The following is a 12,663-nucleotide window of genomic DNA, read 5'->3' as shown; positions in this document are numbered from 1 at the left end:
TTGGGCTAACTCAATAGAAACCACCTATAAATGACCACATTTTAGAAATTACACCCCTCAAGTTATTCAAACTGATTTTACAAACTTTATTAACCCTTTAGGTGTTCCACAAGAATTAAAGCTAAATTGAAGGGAAATTTAAATTTATTATTTTTTTTGGGCAGATTGTCCATTTGAATCCAATTTTCCTGTAACACAGCAAGGGTTAACAGCCAAAGAAACCTCAATATTTATTATCCCGATTCTGAAATTTACAGAAACTGCTGGTCGTAAACTGCTTTATGGGCACACGGCAGGGTGCAGGGGGAAAGGAGTGCCATATTGAAGGTACCCCTAGAAAGAAAACCCCCAAAAGTGACCCCATTTTGCAAATTACCCACCTCAAGAAATAAATCTATTGATGAAGTGAATGCTTTGACCCAACAAGCATTTCTTAGAACTTAGAAACACATGCCTGTGAAAATGAAAAATTTACTTTTATTTCCAATATAAAATTGCTTTAGCCCCAAATTTTCCATTTTCACAAGGGGTAACAGGAAAAAATGCATTACGTGGTCATAAACCGCTGTTTTGGGACACAGCAGCATTCAGAAGGGTAAAAGCGGCATTGGGATTTTCTAACATGTAATTTGCTGAAATTAGTTTAGGGCCCATAACATTTGTATTTTTTCACCAATGTAGCTGTGTGGAGACTTTTTTTGTGGGACGGGCTGTAGTTTTTATTGGTATCATTTTGGGGTATATATATCTAACACTTTTTAGACCATTTTTTGTGAAGGTGAAGTGGACAAAAATGACAATTCTGTCAGTGTTTTTTATGGGGTTCCTCTGTGGTAATTATATGATATTTTATTCCGTGGGTGGATACGTTTATGGCGATACCAAATTTATGTAGTTTTTTATGTTTTACTACTTTTTCAGCAATAAAATCACTTGTGTGTTAAAAATAAATGATATTTTGCATATACTAAAGTCCATAACTTTATTTTTTCACCAACGTAGCTGTTAGGGGGCTTGTTTTTTGAGTGATGGGCTGTAGTTTTTATTGGTATCATTTTGGGGTACATACGTCTTTTTGATCACTTGTTTTTAATTTTTTTGTGGACGTGAGGTGACAAAAAAAGCAATTCCGTCATTTCCTTTCTACATTATTTTTTACGGAGTTCACCGCGCGGGATTAGTAATATGATACTTTGATAGATCAGGTCGTTATGGAGGCGGCGATGCCAATTATGTGTAGTTTTTTTTATTTATTTCATTTCTGTAATGACAAATGAACGGATATGAGAAAAGATAAAAAAAATATATAAAATTAAATAAAAATTATTTATGAAGACCCATCTGGATCTTGAAGATCCAGTGGGCCTGATGACTATACAGTGCATTGCAATAGTCGTCTATTGTAATGTACTGTATAGTCAGTGCTATACTTACACTAAGGCTGATCAGCCTTAGGGCTCATTCAGACGGCCGTATGCTGTCCGCAAAAATACTGAATGCTATCCGTTTTTTTGCGGATCCGCAAAAAAACGGATCTGCAAAAAAACGGATAGCATTCAGTATTTTTGCGGACCCATAGACTTCAATGGGGCCATGTCCTGATTTTCACGGACAAGTATAGGACATGTTTCATTTTTTTTGCGGATCCGCAAAAAAACGGATAGCATTCAGTATTTTTGCGGACAGCATACGGCCGTCTGAATGAGCCCTTAGGTACATGGCAACCTGGGTGCCTTTGTAAGGCGTCCGGTTGCCATGGCAACAGCAGCAGTGGCCCAATGCAAGAGAGAAGGAGCTCCCTCCCTCTCAACCCTATGGATGCGGCAGGCGGCTGCTGACCGCGGCATCTATGGGGTTAAACGGCCGAGATCGGTGCCAACACAGATTTTGTCCGTAGCAGCAGAGTTATCTGTAAGTTACAGCAGACACTCAATGCTGATGGCAGCGGCTCTGTTTCTTGAGCCGCTGCCATCACAGCCGGCAGAGAGGACATGGCAGCATGAAGGGGGCACTTACATTTATCAGAGGCACAGGGGCACAATGGCAGCCATGCCTGATTTCAGGCTATGGTCTCAAGCGTGGAGATCACAGCCTGAAACCGGCATTTTTCTCAATGAAGCGCTCTGATTGGTTAGTCTGCAGAGACTAACCAATCAGAGTGCTTACCGGCAAGGGTCTACTCTGATGGGTCCCTTGCCGACTTCCCCGATGTCTCTGCTCTCCGGGGCTGTGACACTATATAATGCAGAAAGTCACTTGCAATTTGGACCTACAGTTACAACCAAATGTGTGAAAGGGTTAATATTACAATTAAAAGAGGTTGTGTGATGTAGACAATCACTTTTTGTTAATACGATCCCCCTACGATGAGCTGATCATAGAGTGATCAATTTCCCTATAGCGCCACCACAGGGGACATAAAGCATGATAGTTTCTGCTAAAATCAATGGGCTTTTTGTGTAATGTTTGAACATGTTAGGTCCTGCAGAGTTAGGGGCGCCATTTGTAGCCACACTTCGCTATGAATAAAAAAAATTAATAAAATCAGTGTCCTGAATGAGAGACCCGCCTCAATTAACAAGTCTGTGCCCATGATGTTTCATCTGTGAAGATTCCATGTTTTGTCCGTGCCCATTTTGTGCTCTCTGTGTGGCATCCATATTCCAAGGACGCTGCTTAGTTGAAAATTGGTTTCCAGAACATCTCCTAGCAATGATCCGTGAAAACCATGGACCAAACACAGATGCCATTTGTGTTGTGTCTGTGGTCTTTGCGGATCTATAGACCATAATGTGATTGAGGGATCCGACAAAAACGGAGCAGGCTTCCATTGTGTCACCACCGACCCAAGGTCCATGGAAAACAACTAGTGTGTGAATTCGTACATTAAAGTCAAAATATATGTGGGCAGTCTGTGGAGACTATGGACAGCACGCGTCCATGATTCACTGATGTGTGAACGAGGACTAATTGGTTTGGTAAACGCATTTTCAGATTTTCTGACAGATTAAAATTAGCCTTCCTGTACAAAAATATGGATGTTGGGAATCAGTGGCTAAAGGGGTTGCTTAGCCAATATATTTTATTAAGGACTCAAAGCAAAAGAAGTCATACACGCCCTCCGTCGACCTCCTGCTGCTTCTGTTCTGATGTTCTCCCAGTCCGCACTGGTCCCTACTTCCTTGTCTCTCTCCAGTGGAGAAGCAGAGACCAGCTGAGACTTGGTGGTGGTGGTTGTTGTTGGTCTCAGAAAGGTAATGGCGGGGAGCAGGATATGAAGGGGAAAAGTGTGTGAAGCTCTAAGGCTAGAGCTACTCAGCGTTTTGTAGCGCGACAATAAGGGAACAACTACACTGCAACGTGTTGTGCAACATTTTTTTATAATGATAGTAAATGGTGTCGCACTGCAACGTGCAGCATTTAGAAGGGGAAAAGCAACGTGCGACAATAGTCGCACAGAAATCCAACTTGTCACAGTGCGACACCATTGACTATCATTACAAAAAATGTAGCGTGACTTTTCTGCGTCAAGAAGTGCCCTAGCCTAATGCTCACTGAGCCGGAATTAAAATTGTGGGAGATTTTAGCTCTGAAGCAAATTGTGAATGTAGCTCTAGACTCTAGTACCGTAACCCATGATCAGTACAACACAAGTCATGCTTCTACATGTAAACTTTAGAACCGAGTCCAGAAGTGAACCCACCCCTTCCTCTATATTAGATGGTAAACTCTGCACTACATCCAGAGACAGGCTGCAGTTGGGTCGGACATGAGTACAGAGCACAGCGCAGGATGTCCGGATACACCAGTGTTTAGTTAAAAGACTGCAAGTCAGCGGCTGGAGACAGAACTGTTCTTAATATTTAGAGAATCCTCACACGAGCTAATCCCGAGGACGGGGAATGCTAACAATTTGCTAGTAAAGATAAAAATAAATCCATAAAGCTTCAGCTACTGACCCTTCATTATAAGAGGCATTTCCATCTTGTAAAGGGATGACATGACTATGACTAGTGGGGTCTGAACTCTGGGACCCCCATGATCCTTCAGTGCACGGCAGAACTTCTGGCCACCTGACTGTACAGGGAACCACAGCCACCCCCATTTACTTAAATGGAGCTGTGCGGCAGTTTTGTTGGCAGAGAGGGTGGCCCGGGTGTCACTGTGTATGGTCTGCACTACCGAATCAGAGCTGCCGCTGCTTCATTCTCAGGACTAGTTTCACACCCGGATCCGGTATTTATTTATTTTTCACATTTCTAAAGGTCTGCGCATACGCAGCCCGGAATACCGGATCCGTCAATTTGAATGCCGGATCCGGCACCAATACATTCCTATGGAAAAAAATGCCGGATCCGTAATTCAGGCAAGTGTTCAGTTTTTTTGGCCGGAGATAAAACTGCAGCATGCTGCGGTATTATCTCTGTCCTGAAAAGTAAGAAAGACTGAACTGAAGACATCCTGATGCATCCTGAACGGTTTACTCTCCATTCAGAATGCATGGGGATATGCCTGATCAGTTCTTTTCTGGTATAGAGCCCCTAGGACGGAACTCAGTGCTGGAAAAGAAAAACGCTAGTGTGAAAGGCTGAGTTCACACGAACGTGTGTGACCCGTGCCTGTGCTGCGGCCCGCAAATAGCGGGCCGCAATGCACGATCACCGGCCGTAGGTCAGCCGCATCGGATCGCGGACCCATTCACTTTAATGGGTCCGCGAGCCGCCCGTTCTGCTAAAAGATAGGACATGTTCTAGTGCTTCCGAGGGGTCCCGTCCCGTGCGGCCGTTCCGCGATTCCGGACCCATTGAAGTGAATGGGTCCGCATCCGTGATGCGGAATACACACGGAACTGTGGTCGTGTATTGCAGCCCGCGATTTGCGGGCCACAATACGGCCACGGATCACACACGTTCGTGTGAACTAGGCCTAAGGGATAACTTTCCACAACTTGAAAATAACCCTTTAAACCCTTTGTTGAAGACCTGAGATGCCATAGTCACTACTGACCTCAGCATCTATGGGTTTAAAGGGGTTGTCCGAGACCTAAAAATAAAAAAAATAAAGTAGAGCTGGCTGGACATAGTGATGACATGCATGTAGATGGCATATCACACTTCTGGCATGGTGGGTACTGGAAGCAACAAGGACTGGCGCCACGCCAGCTGCAGTGGAAGCCCATCTGTGTTCTACAGACAAGCTTCTCTGGAGATCTTGTGAGGACATTGGGCAGTGCCCACAAGATAGTCATGACTGATACATGGCATGATATGTTAACTATCAGTGAAAATAACCATCATAGGTCGTTAAAGGGTTCATGAGATTTGGGTCACACGTTAGGGCCGTATTAGGCAGCCAGCGATTCCCTAGTAGAACGGTTATGTGCGTCAACGAGCGTGAACTGAAAGGAGAGGAAGAAAGACGTATACAATAAAGTAGAAAAGGGGAGCACTTACCAGCGATCGACATGGAGAGCTGTGAATGTGCGAGCAGCGGCTTCTCTTGTAAACAGCTTGAACCCACACTGGGTGTCTTTAACCCCCCGAACACACAAAAACCAGACGAGGGTGTGGAACCCATACATGAGAATGGTTCTGAACAGGGAACGCTGGAAAATAAATGGGGATGAGATTAACTCTCACACTGCCACGTGCAAGACATCATGACAAATTGGCTCCCTACTACACCGACCCCAGTGTGCGCTGTGGTCGATTGCCTATATGGCAGCCACTGACTTCCCGGGGAGTCGTCCCAATCACACAACTATCCCTGCTCCAAGTCCTTGCAAGAGAAGCGCGTTACAAATGATTGTCATCGTCCTTGACTTCTCATGGCTAGAATGTAAAGGCTTACTACAGGTGGGATCATTTATTCATTTATTTTTAAATTCAAGATGAAATCTCTTGGCACACTTTGAGGGGGCAGCACTTGTTTTAAAGGGGAATACGTCATCAGAAAACGACCTATTGTTTAAATCACATTATTTTTAACATCTTTTAAAGAATTTTTTTATGTCTTTTTTTTTTTTTAATGTCTGTATCCATCTTTAAACAAAAAACTCCTGAAATCCTGTAGATTTCACACTGACCCCTAAGCAGGGGCGGACTGGGAACTGAAAGTGCCCTGGAAAAAAAAGGAACATGCCTAGAAAACTCTCCCATAGAAGTCAATGGGGTCCCCACCTGTCCATTGTGTCTACGGACCATGAGGCTGCAGCAAAGCAATTTTCTCAATGCTTTTAAATGCTGCTAAAAAACAGGTCAGACAAGATGGCCGCCCCCATAATCATGTTCATGAAATAGAATAAAAATATCTGTAATCAGAATAGAAACGATTAGATAAAAAAATGATGCGCGTCACTATCTGGTTTTAACTGGCAGATACAAGTTTTGGCGACACACTGCCTCTCTCTGGGTTGGTTTTCACTGTCGAAAGGCAAGTCATAATATTTACATTCAATGACAGCAAGCAGAGATCTTCTAATTCAAAAACAATGTACACTAAAGTATAAACACCTGCTGCGTGCAGCGGAGCATTTTCATGCAGATGTTGAAGTACTGCGGCTGGAGAACTAGTAATGAGCAGGGTTATAACAGAAGATCACAATTGTACAGGTATGGCAATGAAACGGCCCTTTACACCAGGCGAATGTTCCCCAGAGGAGAGGTCATCAGTAAGAACATCCCTTTTGTCCCTAGCTTTAGATGCCAGCAAACAAGGATTGCTACAAATGCCTGGGAGAGGTAGAGATATTAAAGGGGGTCACCACGTCCTAGTCAAATATCTAAACTTCACTAAACTGTTGTGTTCTTTCCCAGGTAACTATAAGTACCCCACTGCCTACCCCTGTGCTGAATTTCAAGGCCCCATAATGCCCCTGGATTGGCTGCATAAACAGTGGGCAGCGGCAGTGTCCCTGTACATAGCATAGACCCCTAACCTGGGAGGTGGTCTGAATCTAGAGTCCTATGGACAGGGACACCGCCGCGCCCCACAGGTTACATACAAACGATTCAGGGGGTCTTGAAATACAGTGCAGTGGTAAGAGGGGTATTTAGAGCTGCCTGTGTCAGAACACAACTAGTGGACAAGCCCTTTAACTTAGACATGATTAATCGATGACCAGAAAACTAATATTTACCTTTGCTATGGACTCCTTCTCCAGGTGAGCTCGGGATCCACAGGATATTGCCAGGTTATCCTGATGGAACGGAAACAACGTTACACAAACGGAGCAGATTTTATACATTTCAGAGACAAAGCTATGGAGCAGTTTACTAAGCCTGTGGATGGCGGAGGCTTAGACTGGCGGTCTAGACCTTCCGATTTATCACAGGGGCTCAGGCTCGATGATCAGTGTGATGGAGGGACAGACACTTTCATCTGACTTTACCCCAAACTAATGGTCGGCTTTATTAGAAATACGAATTTTACGCCACAGTTGTGGTGCAATTTTGGCACAAGAGGTTGAATATTAGATCACACCCCTTTCCTTTGAAGCCAACCCCCTTTCCAGTAAGCCACGCCCCCTCATTGGACTAGGGGCGCAAAATTTCTCTGAACCTAGATGTGCCAAACTGCACCACATTTTGGTCCATTTTACACCAAAATCTAGGTGCACTCACACTAGCAAAACGTGGGTCATTGTGTATAACATTACAATTACTAACTGGTGGTCACTATGGACCTATTTACGTTCTTGGATCAAGTACTGTTTTTTCTTTTAAAACTTCACTTTTATTCTGTTATTTTAATATACATTAACCTTTTAATCTTATTTAATCCTATTGCTATACTAAAGACATATTTTAAAACTCTCAGTGGTGCGGGCTTGCTCTAGATTCTTAGCTTTTAGTATTATATATTTTTTAAGAGAGATTAGGAGATTGACCTGTTGGTTGGTACAATCTCTAGGAAGGCGATAGAGGGGAGGAGAGTCACGATCTATTGTTTAATATTGTGCCCCAATACACTAGGGGCACGATATTAACCCCTTAAGGACACAGCCTTTTTACACCTTAGGACCAGGCCATTTTTTGAAAATCTGACCAGAGTCCCTTTAAGTGCTGATAACTTTAAAACGGTTTGACTTATCCAGGCCGTTCTGAGATTGTTTTTTCGTCACATATTGTACTTCATGACACTGGTAAAATGGAGTCAAAAAAAAAATTTTTTTTGCACCAAAAAATACCTAATTTAACAAAAATTTGAAAAAAATTTGCAAATTTCAAAGTTTCAGTTTCTCTACTTCTGTAATACATAGTAATACCCCCAAAAATTGTGATGACTTTACATTCCCCATATGTCTACTTCATGTTTGAATTGTTTTGGGAATGATATTTTATTTTTTGGGGATGTTATAAGGCTTAGAAGTTTAGAAGCAAATCTTGAAATTTTTCCGAAATTTACAAAAACTCAATTTCTAGGGACCAGTTCAGGTCTCAAGTCACTTTGCGAGGCTTACATTATAGAAACCACCCAAAAATGACCCCATGTAAGAAACTACACCCCTCAAGGTATTCAAAACTGATTTTGCATACGTTGTTAACCCTTTAGGTGTTGCACAAGAGTTATTGGCAAATAGGGAGGAAATTTGAGAATTTCATTTTTTTGTCTAATTTTTCATTTTAACCCATTTTTTCCACTAACAAACCAAGGGTTAACAGCCAAACAAGACTGTATCTTTATTGCCCTGACTCTGCCGTTTACAGAAACACCCAATATGTGGCCGTAAACTACTGTACGGCCACACAGCGGGGCGTAGAGTGAAAGGTGCGCCGTTTGGTTTTTGGAAGGCTGATTTTTATGGACTGGTTTATTTACACCATGTCCCATTTGAAGCCCCCTGATGCACCCCTAGAGGAGAAACTCCCTAAAAGTGACCCCATCTAAGAAACTACACCCCTCAAGGTATTCAAAACTGATTTTACATACGTTGTTAACCCTTTAGGTGTTGCACAAGAGTTATTGGCAAATGGCGATGAAATTTGAGAATTTCATTTTTTTGCCTAATTTTCCATTTTAACCCATTTTTTCCACTAACAAAGCAAGGGTTAACAGCCAAACAAGACTGTATCTTTATTGCCCTGACTCTGCTGTTTACAGAAACACCCCATATGTGGCCGTAAACTACTGTACGGGCACACAGCGGGGCGTAGAGTGAAAGGTGCGCCGTTTGGTTTTTGGAGGGCTGATTTTGCTGGACTGTTTTTTTGGCACCATGTCCCATTTGAAGCCCCCCTGATGCACCCCTAGATTATAAACTCCATAAAAGTGACCCCATCTAAGAAACTACACCCCTCAAGGTATTCAAAACTGATTTTACAAACTTTGTTAACCCTTTAGGTGTTGCACAAGATTTAATGGAAAATAGAGATACAATTTCAAAATTTAACTTTTTTGGCAGATTTTCCATTTTAATATTTTTTTTCCAGTTACAAAGCAAGGGTTAACAGCCAAACAAAACTCATTATTTATGGCCCTAATTCTGTAGTTTACAGAAACACCCCATATGTGGTCGTAAACAGCTGTACGGGCACACGGCAGGGCGCAGAAGGAAAGGAACACCATATGGTTTTTGGAAGGCATATTTTGCTGGACTGTTTTTTTTGACACCATGTCCCATTTGAAGCCCCCCTGATGCACCCCTAGAGTAGAAACTCCAAAAAAGTGACCCCATTTTAGAAACTACGGGATAGGGTGGCAGTTTTGTTGGTACTAGTTTAGGGTACATATGATTTTTGGTTGCTCTATATTACACTTTTTGTGCGGCAAGGTAACAAGAAATAGCTTTTTTGGCACCGTTTTTTTTTTGTTATTTACAACATTCATCTGACAGGTTAGATCATGTGGTAATTTTATAGAGCAGGTTGTCACGGACGCGGAGATACCTAATATGTATACAATTTTTTTTATTTATGTAAGTTTTACACAATGATTTCATTTTTAAAACCAAAAAAATGTTTTAGTGTCTCCATAGTCTAAGAGCCATAGTTTTTTCAGTTTTTGGGCGATTATCTTAAGTAGGGTCTCATTTTTTGCGGGATGAGATGACGGTTTGATTGGCATCTATTTTGGGGTGCATATGACTTTTTGATTGCTTGCTATTACACTTTTTGTGACACAAGATGACAAAAAATGGCTTTCTTTACACCGTTTTTATTTTTATTTTTTTACGGTGGTCATCTGAGGGGTTAGATCATGTGATATTTTTATAGAGCCGGGCGATACGGACGCGGCGATACCTAATATGTATACTTTTTTTTTATTTATGTAAGTTTTACACAATGATTTCATTTTTGAAACAAAAAAAATCATGTTTTAGTGTTTCCATAGTCTAAGAGCCATAGTTTTTTCAGTTTTTGGGCGATTATCTTGGGTAGGGTATGATTTTTGCGGGATGAGATGACGGTTTGATTGTTACAATTTTGGCGTACATGCGACTTTTTTGATCACTTTTATTACCTTTTTTGGGAAGTAAGGTGGGCAAAATTTCAATTTCATCATAGTTTTTTATTTTTTATTTTTATGGTGTTCACCGTTCGGGTAAAGTAACATGACCGTTTTATAGATCAGGTCGTTACGGACGCGGCGATACCAAACATGTGTAGGGAATTTTATTTTTTTCATTTTTTATCAGTGATAAATGTGTTTTTTGATTTTTACTTTTTTTTCACTTTTATTCACTTTTTTTTTACCCAGACCCACTTGGTTCTTGAAGATCCAGTGGGTCTGATGTCTGTATAATACAGTACAGTACAATATATATTGTTCTGTACTGTATTTTACTTACACTGAACAGATCTATGCCTTTCAGCACAGATCTGTTCAGCACCATGGACAGCAGGACGCCTGAGAGGCGTCCTGTTGCCATGGGAACCTTCCCCGTCTGCTCAGAACTTCGCAGACGGGGAAGGGTAAGGAGGGGATCTCTCGGGGGGCTCTCTCCCTCCCCATCGGGGGGCTGCAAAGGCACAGCAGCCCCCCGATGGGAGAGGGAGGGAGCTCCCTGCGCTGTTAACCTTTTCCATACAGCGGTCCGTACGGACCGCTGTATGGAAAGGGTTAAACGGCTGACATCGCATCGCAGATGTCAGCCGTTTATACCAGGGTGCCAGCAATGTGCTGGCACCCTGGTATCCCCACTAGACACCAACGATTATACAAGGGGAGGCGGGCGGGGGATCGCGATCCCGCCTGCCGCACCGCCCGCCTCCCGCACCGCCCGCAACCCTCCCCCTGCACCTCCCGCCACCATAAAAATCATTCGGGGGTGCAGGGGGGGGTGAATAAAACTTTTTTTTTGGCATATAAAGTTTCTGATCCCCGCGGTCAGGGACTGCGGGGACCAGAAACTTCAGAAATCGCAGCAAACCGCAGGTCTGAATTGACCTGCGGTTTGCCGCGATCGCCGACATGGGGGGGTCACGGGACCCCCCCGCGCATTTAGCCTAGGTGCCTGCTCAATGATTTGAGCAGGCACCGGGTTCCGATCACTGCCAGCCGCACGGCAGTGATCGAAAATACACAGGGCGTACATGTACGCCCTGTGTCCTTAAGTACCAGGGCACAAGGGCGTACCTGTACGCCCTATGTCCTTAAAAGGTTAAACAATAGATCGTGACACTCTGTACCAACTATTGGTTGGCTCACTGCGACAGATTTTTATGCCAGAGGTTTGGCAAAATTTTTTAACAAAATTACACATCTTGTTCCCTTCACAAGCATGTCGGGAAAAAAAGCATAGAAACTGTAGATGCACCAATGTGCTCCACTTTTTAGACGGATTGTTGGGCCAGTGTGTTACCACTAATGATTTCTTCATGGCGTTTTCTCCTATAGAATATGTGTGTTGTCAAAATGCCTGAAAGAACACCAAGAGCTCCAGCATAATGCGTTAAAAACCCCCCCAAAAAAAACCCACAATTTGCGTGCACAGAAGTGCAGAAAAACGCCACAAAATTTTAAAAAATAAAAATAAACTGTTTAAAACCAGCCTTAAAGAGGACCTTTCATGGGTCCGAACAATGTAAGATAACTATCTGGATATGTAGAGAGGCGCCCAAGGATCTCACTTACTATTATCCCTGGGCGCCGCTCCGTTCGCCCGATGTTGCCCTGTTACCATACAGCGCGGGACAAGTTAATTACTACTCTCGGTTCACCAGGGAGGAGTCTGCCCTGTTTCTCCCTGGGCGTTCCTTCTCCCAGGCTGTGATGCTCTGCGCTGCGATTGGACAGCGCCACAGCCAGGGAGAAGGAACGCCCAGGGAGAAACAGGGCAGACTCCTCCCTGGTGAACCGAGAGTAGTAATTACCATACAGCGCGGGAGAAGTTAACAGGGCAACATCGGGCAAACGGAGCGGCGCCCAGGGATAATAGTAAGTGCAGTGAGATCCCTGGGCGCTGCTCTACATGTCCAGATAGTTATCTTACAATGTTCGGACCCATGAAAGGTCCTCTTTAAAAGGAGTTAGCCCACAAAAAGTATTTATCACCTATCCACAGAACAAGTGTTAAATCATGGATCACTGTGGGTCTGACCGCTGGGATGCCGAGAATGGAAGTGCCCTGTGTTAATGGAGAACTGTAGGTGCTGGTCCTCCAAGCCATTCACCTCTATGGGTCTGATCTAGACAGTGCTCGGTCACTCCCATACAAGTGAA

The 12,663-nt window shown here is 43.3% G+C and overlaps 1 protein-coding gene across 1 annotated transcript in view; it reads right to left on the bottom strand.

Annotated features, from left to right (window-relative positions):
- Window positions 1-12,663, bottom strand: part of ALG5 (ALG5 dolichyl-phosphate beta-glucosyltransferase) — a 71,587-nt gene that overhangs the window by 19,205 nt on the left and 39,719 nt on the right. Inside the window, exons 7-8 of the mRNA XM_040426101.1 lie at window positions 7,139-7,198; window positions 5,454-5,605 (exon numbers count right to left, since the gene is read on the bottom strand). Coding sequence (XP_040282035.1) covers window positions 5,454-5,605; window positions 7,139-7,198 — 212 coding nt within the window. The remainder of the gene's footprint in view (window positions 1-5,453; window positions 5,606-7,138; window positions 7,199-12,663) is intronic.

This window comes from Bufo bufo, chromosome 3 (genome assembly GCF_905171765.1).
Source record: "Bufo bufo chromosome 3, aBufBuf1.1, whole genome shotgun sequence".
NCBI classification, from domain to species: Eukaryota; Metazoa; Chordata; class Amphibia; order Anura; family Bufonidae; genus Bufo; species Bufo bufo.
This window is presented reverse-complemented; position numbering and strand designations above follow the sequence as displayed.